This window comes from Haemorhous mexicanus, chromosome 3, assembly GCF_027477595.1.
Source record: "Haemorhous mexicanus isolate bHaeMex1 chromosome 3, bHaeMex1.pri, whole genome shotgun sequence".
NCBI classification, from domain to species: domain Eukaryota; kingdom Metazoa; phylum Chordata; class Aves; order Passeriformes; family Fringillidae; genus Haemorhous; species Haemorhous mexicanus.
Window position 1 is genome coordinate 1,205,226 of NC_082343.1, and position 15,627 is coordinate 1,220,852.

Sequence of the window (15,627 nt, forward strand, 5' to 3'; positions counted from 1 at the left end):
TGAGAGATTCTGGCAAATTTGGAAAGAGGAGAGACAAGAAAAGAAAGTTTCAGGTGCTTAAGGCCGCCTGTGTGAGGGCTCAGGAGCTGCTGGAGTTCAGATCTGGAAAATAAAGGGTGGAACCCACAGCAGAGCTTTTGGATTCTCACCTAAACTGAACTCTGGGCTCGGTTTAACAAAGCACTTGGCAGTCCCCCCATACCCACGTTGCTAACAGGTAATGGCAGTGGTGGCTGTGTCTGACTCTTGGCAGGACATCTCTAACAGAGCCCAGCAGAGCCACAGAAAATTCCCTCTGAGCCAGAGACTCCTCCTGCACTAGGACAATGAAAAGGAAATAAATAATCCCTTTGTCTGTCTCTCCCCAGGGCATCCCTGTGCTCCTCGAAGCCAGGGGAGCAGCTCAGCCTGTGATTGAGGCTGGCACCTCCTTTCACTGCCATCCATCCCTGCTCTGAGGACAGGAGCTGTGCATGTCCAGACAGCACCTTCCTGAAGGTGCACACTCACTGCCATCCCCATGGCCCTCACCAGGGGCAGGAGCTGCCTGCAGGTTTAGAAGCAGCCACCACTAGCTCAGAAATAATCACACTGACAAAGCCTCTGCTGCACTCTGAGGGTTCTCTTGCTCTCCATGCCAGTGGGGCTCTGCAAGATGGAGCCCCACTGAAAGGTCTGCTTGGAAAATTACTGAGCAGTCAGTCCTTCCCCTCATTTCTTGTTAAAAGTGAATGCTTCTAGACTGGAAAGCAAGCACACTGTGAATAAAGATCAAAGCCTTCAGAGTTTCTTTGAAAACCTTTTCAAGCAGTTGCAGTTCTATAATCCCTTGTAACAGTGAAGGCTATTCCAAAATATTTCCTAACTCATCAATAACATGAATCTGGCTTCCTTTTTGCTGTTAGCACAGACTTTTGGACTGGCTCTCCCCAAATAATGAGCCAAGTTAGCGACAGACCCAGTGAACATAACAGGCTAATGAAAAATCCATTCTGAACCTGGCAGAAGTTTAGCAGTGCAGACAGAGCCACTATCCCTCCTCTTCCATCTTCCAGAAAGGATGGCTCAGGATTTGTACTCCCAAGTGCCAGGGAAGTTCTGAGCTGGGTTTAACCATGACAAAAAGCTGGGACCGGGTTCAAACTTCTGTGTGCTGTGTATGTTCATTATTACCTACTGGCCATCAAATGGAGATGTATCATTGCTACTGGGCACTGGGGCTGGAGAGCTGAGGGCTGCTCTGTGTGTGTATATACTGTGATTATCTTCACATCCCTCTGCTTCCACCAGGAGTCCATCCATGTATCCACACTGCTCATCTCTTCATGCTGCACTACACAACACACTTGGCTTTGTTGTTTAACTTGAGAAGCAAAATTAGTGCAGAATTTTAACTGCAACTATTAAAAACTTTAGAGCTTAATGTAAGAGCCACACTGCCCAGTGGTTCAGCCTAATTAAAAATAGCCTGAAGGTTTTTACTTCCTGATACTACAATGAGCTTTAAAGGAAAAACCCCTCCTCTTGCTGTCTGTGCTGCTGTTACTGGATTAAGCAGTACTATGCACTAGGAGGCTGACTGAGCCATCCTCATGATTAAGTTCAAGGGATTAATATTTCAGTTCAGTTGTTTTCCATTTAAACATTTTCTCCAAAGTTCATATCAACACTGACTGCTGCAAGCTTAGGCAACTCTCTAATTACCCATCAAGTTTAAATGACCCATGCAGGAAACTTTATTTCAGTGATGTTCAGCAAGCACCCCACAATGCAAAAATTGACAAATAAGGTAATTTCATCAAGCCAAATCAACAGGACAGAGCTGCCCAGAGCAGCCTGAACTCCTGCCTGGTACAGCACATACCCAAAGCTCACTCCAGTCTACAGGACAGAGACTGGCTTTAATGGGCTTTGGATCTGCAGTTTGGATCTACAGCCACGCAAGTACAGGTGCAAACAGAGCAGATCAAGTGAAGGAACTGCTGGCACTAAAGGGCATGAGATGCTTGCTCCTGAGCCAGCAGGGATCTGGGGTAATTGCAATCTGCCTCACAAAGGAGAGGTGCAAAAGCTCAGGTGTTGCAGTGGCTCAGGGTTTGCACCTGAACATCTCTCCTTTTTTCAATTTAAGCAAAGTGCAAAGGGTGAAGGGACCAGGAAATGGGACCAGGTTGCTGCTTAAAATCCAAACCTGCTCCAACAGCCAAGAGATAACAAGATCACTTCTCCCACAGAGAAGGGCAGATGCCTTTCTCACCTGCAGACCTTGCTCCCTCTGGGTACACCCCCATCAGCACCTGAGCTCCTTGGGGAAGGGAAACTGCTGCTGAGGGTGCTTTTCCCTCCTGATGCTCCTTCTGGGTGAGGAACTGCCACCCTGCTCATGCTGCAGCCTCCCAGCCTGCTCTCAGGTGAGGTGGGGTAAGTCCAGTGAGGAGCTGTGACAGAAATGTGTCACAGGGCTGTGTGTGAGGCTGTGCCATGGGACACTTCCCCTGGCTCTGAAAGTGCTCTTGAACACGTCTCTAAAAGAGACTGCCACTGAGCTCTGCTCAGAAAAGGGACACACTCATCCCTTAGGAGCCAGCAGGGGCAGCAGGATAAGGGACAGCACAGCTTTAAAGCCCCTGAGGATCAGTTCCCCTGGTGCCTCCTGTCCCCAGTGAGCCCAGTGGGCACAGGAAGGTCACTCTGGGCCTCCCCACCCCCACTGCAGGAACCGGGAGCTCCTCACTGACCTCACTGTGAGCTGGAGCTGCTCCTTCTCTCCTCCTGAGCTTAGCACAGTTCATCAAAGCTCAGTTCACCACAGGGTCAAGCCTGAGCTGAGATGAAGCTCATGGAACTTCACTAAGCCCTTTGCTTTTTTTTTCCACTGAGAGGCATGCCATCAAAATGCCTAACATGATCCCCCTAGAGCTCCACTTTGTTTTTAATCTGATTTCATTTATGTGTATCACTATTGGTAGATTCTCTCTTGGAAAGGTTTTGCACCATGCAAAACCTTATTTAAGAAAAAAAACCACTGGCAGTAGAACAAAACTTCTTTCCATTACAAGAACTTATCTTTTTAATGCTCTATCAGTGTTTTATTATTATTTTGGTACTTGACATCTTCCAAAAGCATTAAAAAGTTCTTGAGAGGTCTTACAGCTTTACAGTGTATTCTCTGATGCCAATTCTGATCACAATCTAGCTGAAGATAAGTTTAATGAACACCAGAAAAATAAAGGCCTTTCATGAGTGATCAAGTCATTTGATAAGCAAAAGGGTACTTTAAAAACACGTGTTTCTTCCTTTAGAGCCCTATTTGAAAACTGTGCAGAGGGCACATCTCTGCAACAGAAATTCCTCTGGAACTTGGGGAGTATTTATTTCAAATGATAGTAGAAAGTATCAGAAATGAGTGAGATTACTGACTTGCACAAACACCTTTTAGAACAGTGACTATAAAATGCCATCTCTTCCCCATCTCGTGGAAATATGTTTAGCATTAGAGAAATACAGACAGACATTAGATTTAGTGATGGTGAGTGAATAATAAAGTCATCTGCTCCTCTAAATAACAGTGAAAAGGTTATTCTGAATTAGTCACAGAAGTTATTCCTAAAAAATTCTTATCACTGATGTTATTTAAACTTTCTTACATATCAATTAGTTTGAAATAATAAGTCTTTAGGCTATCTATTAATTGCAGCACTGTTGGCACGATCTGTGTTTAAAATTACACACTGAAAATTAAGCTGAAGCACCAAGCTGTCTTGGCTAACAAAAAAGATTTCCTCAGCCCTTTGCATAGAGCAGGAGAGAGAATGGGGGCACAGAATCCACAGGAGAACTCAGATTCCTGAGTTACAGCTCCCTCCTGCCACAGGCTGTGCAGGGCACAGGGTGAGAGCCCCGTGCTGAGGCTGCAGGGCTGCATTCCCTGCACATTCCTCCTTGCATTCCCTGCACATTCCTCCTTGCATTCCCTGCACATTCCCCATTGCATTCCCTGCACATTCCCCCTTGCATTCCCTGCACATTCCCCCTTGCATTCCCTGCACATTCCCCATTGCTCTCCCTGCACATTCCCCATTGCTTTCCCTGCACATTCCCCATTGCATTCCCTGCACATTCCCCACTGCTTTCCCTGCACATTCCCCATTGCTCTCCCTGCACATTCCCCACTGCATTCCCTGCACATTCCCCATTGCTCTCCCTGCACATTCCCCATTGCATTCCCTGCACATTCCCCATTGCATTCCCTGCACATTCCCCACTGCTCTCCCTGCACATTTCCCACTGCATTCCCTGCACATTCCCCACTGCATTCCCTGCACATTCCCCACTGCTCTCCCTGCACATTCCCCATTGCTTTCCCTGCACATTCCCCACTGCTCTCCCTGCACATTCCCCATTGCATTCCCTGCACATTCCCCACTGCATTCCCTGCACATTCCCCATTGCTCTCCCTGCACATTCCCCATTGCATTCCCTGCACATTCCCCATTGCATTCCCTGCACATTCCCCACTGCTCTCCCTGCACATTTCCCATTGCATTCCCTGCACATTCCCCACTGCATTCCCTGCACATTCCCCACTGCTCTCCCTGCACATTCCCCATTGCTTTCCCTGCACATTCCCCACTGCTCTCCCTGCACATTCCCCATTGCATTCCCTGCACATTCCCCACTGCATTCCCTGCACATTCCCCATTGCATTCCCTGCACATTCCCCACTGCTCTCCCTGCACATTCCCCACTGCTCTCCCTGCACATTCCCCATTGCATTCCCTGCACATTCCCCATTGCATTCCCTGCACATTCCCCATTGCATTCCCTGCACATTCCCCATTGCTCTCCCTGCACATTCCCCATTGCTTTCCCTGCACATTCCCCATTGCATTCCCTGCACATTCCCCATTGCATTCCCTGCACATTCCCCACTGCTTTCCCTGCACATTCCCCACTGCATTCCCTGCACATTCCCCATTGCATTCCCTGCACATTCCCCACTGCTTTCCCTGCACATTCCCCATTGCTTTCCCTGCACATTCCCCACTGCTTTCCCTGCACATTCCCCATTGCATTCCCTGCACATTCCCCACTGCATTCCCTGCACATTCCCCATTGCATTCCCTGCACATTCCCCACTGCATTCCCTGCACATTCCCCATTGCATTCCCTGCACATTCCCCATTGCTTTCCCTGCACATTCCCCATTGCTTTCCCTGCACATTCCCCCCATTGCATTCCCTGCACATTCCCCATTGCATTCCCTGCACATTCCCCACTGCATTCCCTGCACATTCCCCATTGCATTCCCTGCACATTCCCCACTGCATTCCCTGCACATTCCCCATTGCATTCCCTGCACATTCCCCACTGCATTCCCTGCACATTCCCCATTGCTTTCCCTGCACATTCCCCATTGCATTCCCTGCACATTCCCCATTGCTCTCCCTGCACATTCCCCATTGCATTCCCTGCACATTCCCCATTGCATTCCCTACACATTCCCCATTGCTCTCCCTGCACATTCCCCATTGCATTCCCTGCACATTCCCCATTGCTCTCCCTGCACATTCCCCATTGCATTCCCTGCACATTCCCCATTGCATTCCCTGCACATTCCCCATTGCTTTCCCTGCACATTCCCCACTGCTTTCCCTGCACATTCCCCATTGCTTTCCCTGCACATTCCCCACTGCTTTCCCTGCACATTCCCCCCATTGCATTCCCTGCACATTCCCCACTGCATTCCCTGCACATTCCCCACTGCATTCCCTGCACATTCCCCATTGCTCTCCCTGCACATTCCCTATTGCTTTCCCTGCACATTCCCCATTGCTTTCCCTGCACATTCCCCACTGCTTTCCCTGCACATTCCCCCCATTGCATTCCCTGCACATTCCCCACTGCATTCCCTGCACATTCCCCACTGCATTCCCTGCACATTCCCCATTGCATTCCCTGCACATTCCCCATTGCTCTCCCTGCACATTCCCCACTGCTCTCCCTGCACATTCCCCACTGCATTCCCTGCACATTCCCCATTGCTCTCCCTGCACATTCCCCATTGCTCTCCCTGCACATTCCCCATTGCATTCCCTGCACATTCCCCATTGCTTTCCCTGCACATTTTCCCACTGCCTGCCATGGCTGCTCCCAGGACTGAGGCAAAGGAAAGGCAGCAGCACTCAGCAGAGGAGGAGAGCTGCTCCAGGACATTCTGCACAGGGCAATGACAAACCCAGTGGATGGGGGATTTAAAGGGTGAAACCTCTCCTTCAGAAGGCATGGGGAAGCTGTTTGCAGAGGAATATCTGCTCCATACACCAGGAGAACACACCAATTTTAATTTCCCCTGCTGTTATGGCTCAAGGCTCTCCAAGAAGCCTCCAACCCACGCTTTCAAGTCTTCCTGTCTCTGCAGAGCAGATCTAAGGACAGCTGAACTCCTCTTGTCTGCTCTTATTTGGCTTCACAGAGAGACTGAAGCTACACTTTGGCACTTGTCCCATTCCCTCTGGGCCGGTTCCTGCTGGCACCTGTCACAGGCACAGCAGGGACTGCACAGCAGCACTGACCAGCAAGGGAGTTTAAAAGTGCAGCCATTCCCTGGCAGGTGTTATCTTCCCTAATCCTCTGTGCCTGCAGTGTAGAGGAGTCAGAGAGCTGCTCCAGATATCTTGGGAATGGCATCTTCCTGCCACAGGAATTAGAATAAAAGCAGCTGGAGTGTTCTGATGGAGGGAGCCATACCTGGGAGAGAAACTTCCTTAAATCAGACCAGCCACTGCAGCTCACTGCCTGTCAGCCTCTGCCTGCTCCACCTGCAGGTCCCTGGCTCCTGCACCCATGGTTATTGTACTTTTAAATAAGGAGAGGCAGGGCAGCCTCCTAGTCCTATTAATGAGCTGCAGGGAGGACACGAGGGTGAGTACTGACTCACTCCTCTTGTGACAGGTCTGTGTGCCCCTGGATGCACAGACACACATAAAAAGGGAAGACATCTGAATATTTCTAAGTACATCCACATAATTGCTCCACTGTCATAAACATGGGTTTTGTTGGGAAAAAAAATCATGTTACTGAAATATTCATACAAAAGATGCAGTTTGTTAAGGAAGGACAGGTACAAAGAGATCTTTGGTGAGATATTTATCAAAGATCTGTATTTTTTTTCTGATCTCCAGCACACTCTGGAGAGGGATGTGCTCAGTGGTGAAGCTTTGCTTACTTGCCCAAAAAACTTTTCTAAAGGGATTTCAGAAGGGCACAGAATATTTCAGCTTCTGAGCAGTCCACATCCATACTGACAGTATGTCCTCCCTCCTGGTGACTGGATGGGAAAACAGACACCTCTTCCCAGGAAGGATGTGGGCCTGTGAGCAGGCTTACTGCTTTTCCACATGAAACCAATCCCTGCAGGAGCCAACAGAGAGGACCCTGGCCCATGTAAATCCTCAAACATGGCTTGTATCCCTGAATTAAATCTGCTTAAGAGTTGCACCCATTACATGGCAGCTGATATTACAAGAAATTAACTCCAATCTTAGAAAAAGAGATCACTTCAGAAGTGAAAAAGCTAAGCAATAATTTAAAAATTGGAATTCATTTTCAACCAATTAGTATTTTCAAGTGGGAGCTGCAGTAGTGCCTGTCTGAATACAAATGGGAGTGAAGGGTTCTCCAGGCCAGGAGGAGGCAGGAACACTGCCATGGAACTGGGAGAAGTCACTGCAGAATTGATTCCCTTATGGCATGGACAGCAGCAGCCCCTGCTTGGAATTCCAATGATCCCCTGCCAGACAGACTGACAGTGAGGGATCCCTCCCAGCAGCTCCTGCAGTTCCCAGGCTGCTCTCCCCACTTCCAGCAGCATCCAAGCTGTGTGATGTGGATTAGTGAGAAAACAGGGAAACATTTAATTGCTGCAAGTCAATCCCATCAGGAATACTGATTTCTGAAACTTGACCTCTGCTCTGGAAACTGAACCTGCAAAATTTTCTGCAGCAAGGAGCATTTTGAGAGCAGAAATACTACAGTGAGATCCCACAGACCTACAGAGCAGCCTGCAGAACAAACCTGATCCCAACAGGCACTTCTGCATTCACTAAGAGGAATTCTCTCAAGGAGGAGCACAGAGCAGAGAGGGACTGTAAGCTGTTTCTAGAAATGCTAACCTTCAGTAGCAGCAGGCTGTGAAATAATCTGCCCTATAAGCCCCACACCAGATGTTTTATTCAGGCATGAACACCTCCTTAGTGAAAATAAAGCTGTCAGAGAAGAGGCAGCACAGTGCAGCATCATCCCCACAGGCAGGGCAGAGCTGAACCTGGAGGCTGAAGCTGTACTGAATTCTGGATGTGTGCAGCAGCTACCTAAAGACTTTTCAGAAAATTCCAGGTTTAGGAAAAAGGCCAGCTTGATCCTAGACAGCACCTGCATATGGCTGAAACCTCACTGAAAAACTCCCTTGTGCACTTTATGTCCATTTGAAACACAGCTCAAACATTGAGAAGAGTGTGGCAGCAGCTTTTAGGTTCTACTTTTTAGACTTCCTAAAAGCCATTCCTATCCAGCAAAAAAATAAATCTCAGTGCAAAAGCACAGAATAAAAAAAGGCTGCAGGTTCAGACCAGGCTTGTAAATCTACATTTTTTTTCTTTTTGTTTCAAAATTTTATCTACTGCTGACAAACAAAATTGTGAGCTGGGAGTTCTTCCTGTAGCTCTCTAACACTGAGTCACTAGAGGATTCAAGCAGCTCCTGAATGAAGCTGTAATTTAGGTAATTTCTCTAGATTTCTGCATAGCTGTTAGGGTGCCTTAGAAGGATTCTGTGCCTCTCCTGCACAGAAATATTCTCCAAGGTGATCAGTTTTGTTCAGCCCAAAGCCAGTGCTTTACTCCAGAGCAGGAGCTGAGATATTCCTCTCTGGCCTGCAGGAGAAATTGACTCCCTTGTTCTGGCCTGCCTTCCCTCCCTCATCCTGGCACTTGACAGCATCCCAAAAGCCCTGTGCTGTGAATGTAACAGGGAGAGCCTGGAGCAGAAAGGGGTGAAGAAATGTTTCTCCCTGTGTGCTTTGGTGTGCTGGAGCTCCTGGAGTGCTCGGTGCCAACCCCCTTTGTTTGCCAGGTGTCCTGCACAGGGAGGGTGCCCTGAGGGACACTTCCCCCTGCACAGCTCCTCCTGGCCCTGCACCTCTGGGGCTGCAGCCCTGAGAGCAGGCTGAAGGAAGGAGGTACTCCAGGGGGGTCATGAGGAGTTACCTTCACTGGAGGAGGTTTTTTCCTGGGGTCTGCTTTCCTTTAACTGTGCAGGAGCCACTGGATTTGCCTGGGTTCCCAGCATCCTCCCAAGATATCCTCACTCGACCCAGGGAGGTGATACAAGGCTGGCCTCATATATTTAAAATATAAGTGATGGATGACAAAAACAGAGTTAAAACAAGTTCTTCTGTTTTTTTCAAATGTTCAGGGAGCTGTTTCAAGGCAGCTCATCTCTATTCCCATCCTCCTGCTTTTCAGGAAAGGAAGACAGCACATCCCTCAGGAACAGAAATCAATATTCTCCTGTCACTTAAACACAAACAACAAAGAAATCCCAGTCCCCTAGTGAGCAATTGCCAGTTTAATCTTGCCATCTTCAGTAAGTCACTCCTTTGAATACTGTGGAGGTGCCAACATATTCATTATGGGCTCTGCTTTCTTTTGTCACAGCCACTGTGCTCAGGAAATACACATTTAGTTCCCTTGCCCGTGTCCAAGAGGAAAACAGCACTCATGAAACCAAGGCCCCACCTCACAGTTTTAATCTCTAACCCTGCCACAATTAGAGAACTAAACACAATACTTGCAATTGTGTTATCTTTAACAAGCATTTGAGAAAAATGTTCCCTTCTTATGCAACAGTAAAAACCTTCCAACAACCTGCAACGATGTGAATCGGCACCTGAGGAACATGGTGGGGTCTGGAGAGCAGGGCAGGTGATTCACAGAAAGAGAAGCCTGGCAAATCAAATTTACAGTCACCTCACACACCAAACTTAGCACCTGCCTTTCTGCAAAGCCCAGGACTCAGTCTGTGTGGAGCAGGGCACAGATCAAATGTTGTTGTTGTCTTACTGTAAAACTCCCCAGCCTCCTCTGTGAATTCCATGGGCTGCTCCCTCCAGCACAGCACTGCCAGCTGACTCCAGCTCTCTCTGAGCCAGCCCACCCTTTGTGACACTCACTGGAGATACCTGGGGCCTGGTAAGGGCAGCCCTGTTTGTAACCCTTGGTAATTAGTGCAGCTGAACTCTTCAGGGGTGAGATTGCCTTCAGCACTGTCTCTTATTCTTCTGCAATCCACGCTCCCACAATCTAACACCCAGGGCTGGCTCCCTCCTCCTTGCCAGTGCATGTCCACAGAAAGGGATGTGATCAGTACTTAAAAACCCAAACAACACCCCCAGGCAGGCTGAGAGAACAAACACAGCCTCACTGAGAGCCATGGCAGTTCTCTCCAAACAAGCAAAGCATACCAAAGCAACCCAGGAGAAAGCAGTAGGAGTGAAATTGTAAATAAGAATACAAAGCAAGCAGGATTCCCTGATTTAGTGACAAAGTTGTGGCTGATTGCCACCCCCTTGAAGTGAAAGCCCCAGCCCTCCTGGCATGGCTGTGTCTGCAGGAGGATGCAGGAAGTTTGCTTACACATAATCATGTTTCCTGATGAACACACCTGAAATAATACTTCATTCCATCCCCATCTTGTCATCATTAGTCCTTCCATAAAGCAAGGAAGAAAACCCCCTTACTTTAATCTGCTTTCATCTTCCTTCCAGGCTTTGCCTGCTTTTCCTCCATTGTCTTCTGTTCTCTTCCTCATCCCTGAAAAATTCACCCTCTTACCTTTTAGCCTTCCCTTTTAGGCTTCACTAATCCTGTTTTACTGATCCCCATTCATCAGTTCTTTCTCTCTGTCCCCCAGTTCTCCCTCCTGCTGTGATGCCCTGGGTAATCCCATCTTTATCCCATACTCTGGTGTCCCAGGTGACAAATCCCTAATTTGTCTACTTGGTAAGCTTAATCTTCAGAGGTACCCAGAATTCCTACTTCAACACCTTTCCCCACCTCCCACTCCTACATTCAAATGCTCTCAATTCCTACCCCACATCAATCAATCAATCAATCAATCAATCAATCAATCAATCAATCAATCTCCTTTGCCTCTTCAGAGGGAAACTGCACAGTGCCTGGTGTTCTGATCTGACAGTACTGCAGCTACTGTGAGCAGAGAACAGAGGCTATTCCCATGAGCCAAGGGCTGTGGCAGGAAAGCTGGGACACTCATGCTGTCCCACAGAGCCCCTGCTGGCTGCACTGAGGGGGCAGAAGCAGCAATCCATAAAACAGGCACGGGGAGAGGATGGGCTGGGTATGACCCGAGAAGGCACAGATCGCTCGCACGCTCTCCAGGGATGTCATGGTCAGTGCAGCTCGTGTTATGCAGCTAGCAGGTAATAATCAGGGCTGGAATTGCTCAGAGGCTTCAGAAAAACCACCAGGCAGTTAATTGTGGATGATCCTGACTTGGTTTTGACATGTAAAATGAAAACAACATCAGCATTACTGGATAAAAAGGGGAATTTTTCACTCACTTTCACTATAGTCTCATATTCCATTTCTACTTCTGTTTTTCCTCTACTTCTTGTTCTTCTATGCTCTTTAAAACAAAACCAAGGATCATTTCAATTTGAGGTGATTAACAATTACTCTAAGCTGAAATGACATAATTCTGTGCATTACAGTACAGCAACATCTCTTTAATCTATGCACTTAATGAAAAACAAAAGATTACTTCATGCTCTGTGTGCTGGCTCATTAATATTTGGCTAGGTACACATTAGTCAGAGAAACAGTCTATTTAGCACAACCTGTCACTCCATGCTACAGGAGGAGTATTCCAATATTCCAGCTGTGCTCGAGGGAGATCAAGCTCTAGTTGAAGCTGCAGCTTATGCAGGTTGCAAGAAGTGTCACTGTTTTCTGGGAGAGGGAAGGAAGTGTGTCTGAAGGGGAGAACGAGCATCAGCCATGCAGCTGAAGTGTGTGCTGGGAGAGACACCCCTGGCCTCAGCCTGTGATCCTGCCTGATGCCATGAACCCAGGGCAGCTGCCATGGGAAACCCCCAAGGACATCCCCAGGTGCTTCCAGGAGGGGTGCTGCTCCAGCCCGTTCCCTGGAGTCAGTCTGGCAGGAAATGCTGGGACATGCTGCTCATGGAGCTGTTCCCACTGCTCTCACCTTCACCCTGAGCTGCTCCTTATCTCTGGAGCTGAACCTTGGCTTTGGCAGCTCAAGGAGCTCCAGGACTATCACTGTCCCAAAGGTCCTGGAGAGCTCCAGGACTGTCACTGTCCTAAAGCCCTTGGTGAGCTCCAGGATGTCATTGTCCCACAGGCCCTGGAGAGCTCCAGGACTGTCAGACTGTCCCAAGGGCCCTGGAGAGCTCCAGGACTGTCAGACTGTCCCACAGGCCCTGGAGAGCTCCAGGACTGTCAGAGTGTCCCAAAGGCCCTGGAGAGCTCCAGGACTGTCAGAGTGTCCCAAAGGCCCTGGAGAGCTCCAGGACTGTCAGAGTGTCCCAAAGGCCCTGGAGAGCTCCAGGACTGTCAGACTGTCCCAAAGGCCCTGGAGAGCTGAGTCACTGCATCCTGCACCACCCTGAGCACCCTGAACTCAAAGTCTCTGTCTTGGAGAGATCCAAGGTCTGGAGCAGAGAACTCCTGAAGGTAATCCAGCAGCAACCAAAAAGACACAAGTTTGTGTTCCTTAGTTCTTGCAGTTACTAGAAGATGGCTATGAAATTCTAGCCAGGGAATGAAAAAACTGGGTGACTTTTTGGTTGTTTGCTAAGTGCAGTCCTTAAACATCACTGCCCTGCCATTTGCAAGTGGCTGCAGCATGTTCCCTTCTCTGTTGAGTTAAATTACTGTGGTAAGTGTCTTGTCTCACTCTAAAACCAGTGTTACTTCAGCAATAAGTGATTTACTGCTCCACATGGGAGCAAGGGCATGAGTCTATCACTGAACTTGGCTCTGCTTGCAGAAGTTAAATCACAGCTCAGTCATGACAGGGCTGGTGCCACCAAAGTCTTGACTTCCCACATCATATACTTTATACTTTATCCAGTGTTCTGGACACTTTTGTGTCTGCACTGTCCAGCAGCCAGAGCTGCAGTGGCAGCCCCTGTCACACACAGGGGACACACAGGTGACAGCCAGCCATGGAACAACTGCATGTGAGCTCACTGAGCTTTGGCTTAGGTGTCAGGTTTGTTAGGAATGAAACTGAAGATGGAAACCTTTAAAAAGAAATACAAACAGACAATAACACAAAATAAAGCTTCTCATTTAAATTGTAAAGATGAAATAGCTTAGAAACCGAGGCAGTACTCTTAATATTAGTTACAAAACATTTCCTCTCAAAGCATTTTCTTAAACTGAATACAATTATTGAGTCACTTCCTTGGTAATGGGCAAAGAAGCAGAACAATATGTCTGAGCACTGTGTCCTCATTTTCCTTCCATGCAGATTCATAAATCCCTTCTAATTGAGTCACAGTGCAGGCAGAAAATGCCATTAGCTAACAGCTGGCTGGATGTGACTGAAGTGGGTGTAAGGGAACCTATGGCACCTTCTCATGTGTGGATTTGCAGCAAAAGAACGAAATGAATTTTGTTTCTTCTCTCCTTGCAGTCTTTGTCACTGTGGCAGCAGTGGGCTGTAAAGCTGTGGCATGAGCACTGACACAAAGGGTGGCAGGGATACCTGTGGGCCAGAGGATGCTCAGGAAATGGGTGTGGCTGTGGCAGCTTGCACCAGCTTGACATGCAAAATGAACCTAAAATCTTAGCTGAGCAAGCAGAAGGTGACAGTTTGTAGCAGCAAAGAAGGTGAAATGTAAGGTGAAATAAGAAAGCTACTTAATTTTGCACAGTTCCTTATCCCTCCTCCTGATGCACTTCATTTTCCTGCCCCTTTGATCTATGTACCTCACTGGTGCTGTGCTCCCACTGACAGACAAATCAGATAAAGCAGCTCACAGAAAATGGGCAATTTTTACTAAATCACATGTGACTTTGCAGCACAAAACCATTTTGTTGCTGGGGATGTTGGCCTAGTTACTTCAGTGAGGTTTGTAACTACTGAAAGCAGCTTAAGATTGGATTAAAAATTCCCTTAAAACCAGTCTTGGAAAACACTGCTAAGCATCCTCTTGCTAAATGTCTTAGTTTGTGCAACATGAACACTTTTCCTTTCTTCTGGCACCCTTTTTAGCCAGCCTCCCTGTTAAAGAGCACATTTTGCTTTGGGCAAAGGTCTGGGTACTTTGTGTGTTGTGCTCACACCCCAGTGTCTGGGTGTGCAAAGGAGGCACACATCTGCCAATATCCAGCCTTTACCTACCTGCAGGATGAACATCAGAAATAAGTCAACATTTCAACAAAAAGCAGCATTCAAACTTGGAAACAACCCCCCTCTACTTAACCAAAGTGAGGAGTTTCCCCCTTGATTATTCACCAAAACACAGTCCATGGGAAGTAACAGAGATATCTGGGTGGCATGAGCTCCACAGGCAGAGGACACCAAGGTGACCAGACAGAACCTGCTCAGCTGTGAGCAGGGTAGGCACCCCTCAAACCCTCTGTTTTCTATGGAGCTTTCAGAACACAGTCTGTGCCCTTGCAGCCCTGGGATGCTCCTGATCCAAGAGATGCTGGTGCAGCAGACAAACATCAGATGTTACCACAGCCTTGCAGTGTAAGAGAGAGAAAGTCAGAGAGAAACACAGGGATTAAAACAAACACTGAATTTTTCAAGCTCTTTTCCATTCTGATGGTCAGGACTGTACTTGTAAAATTGCCTGGTTTTGAAAATGCCTGAGCAACTTCTTGATTGTGGTGTGAGCTGAACCTTTGTGCTTGTACAGACATTGCTTCAAGCAGCTCTTGGTGAAACCTCTGACACAGAGGAAATAAAACACAGAAAATACACACACTTTCCCAAATCATAAAGCAGCCATATATCTGTTGCTTTTGTTAGTGCTGAGACAACATTTCAGGGAAGACACACACAGAAACCAGATGCAGAAGAACACTGATGACAAGGGGGAGTGATAAAACACTATCTGCTATCCACAGTCACTGCCTACCTAATGCTGGTTTCCCAGAAGCTTTCTGGAGACACCAGAAAGTCCAGACATCAATCCAGTAAATGTTTAGGCTTTTAAAATATTGAAGCTGAATATAATCTGGTTTGTTTATCTGATGGTCCTGGGTGTGCCCTCACCTGTGCAAAGGGCCACCAAAAAAGCTGCACTTTCTATTTCTGGTTTCTGAGCTGTCATGGAAAGCTGGGTTGTGTTGTCAGTCATTGTGGCCCTCCTGTAAAGAACTACTGCCATAATTAGCCAGGATTTCTCTTCTTGCTGGCACACAGAGTCTTGTCAGTGCCCACAATAAATTGTGCTGACCTAACACCTCCAGTCAGCTCTTGTTAACGGGACTGCTCTTCACAATTATCCATTAATGACCCTTAGAAGCACAATAAGAAGTGTGTCTCAGGAGAAGGAAAAGCAAA

At 47.7% G+C, this 15,627-nt stretch overlaps 1 protein-coding gene across 3 annotated transcripts in view; it reads right to left on the reverse strand.

The window, feature by feature from the left end:
* PLCB1 (phospholipase C beta 1) overlaps nucleotides 1-15,627 on the reverse strand; it is a 345,096-nt gene that overhangs the window by 11,289 nt on the left and 318,180 nt on the right. Inside the window, exon 32 of one of the 3 annotated variants that reach the window (XM_059840474.1) lies at nucleotides 11,665-11,706. The exons of the other annotated variants lie outside the window; for them this stretch is intronic. Coding sequence (XP_059696457.1) covers nucleotides 11,668-11,706 — 39 coding nt within the window. The 3' untranslated portion in view covers nucleotides 11,665-11,667. Of the gene's footprint in view, nucleotides 1-11,664; nucleotides 11,707-15,627 lie in introns of those variants that run through there. 3 annotated transcript variants of the gene reach the window in all.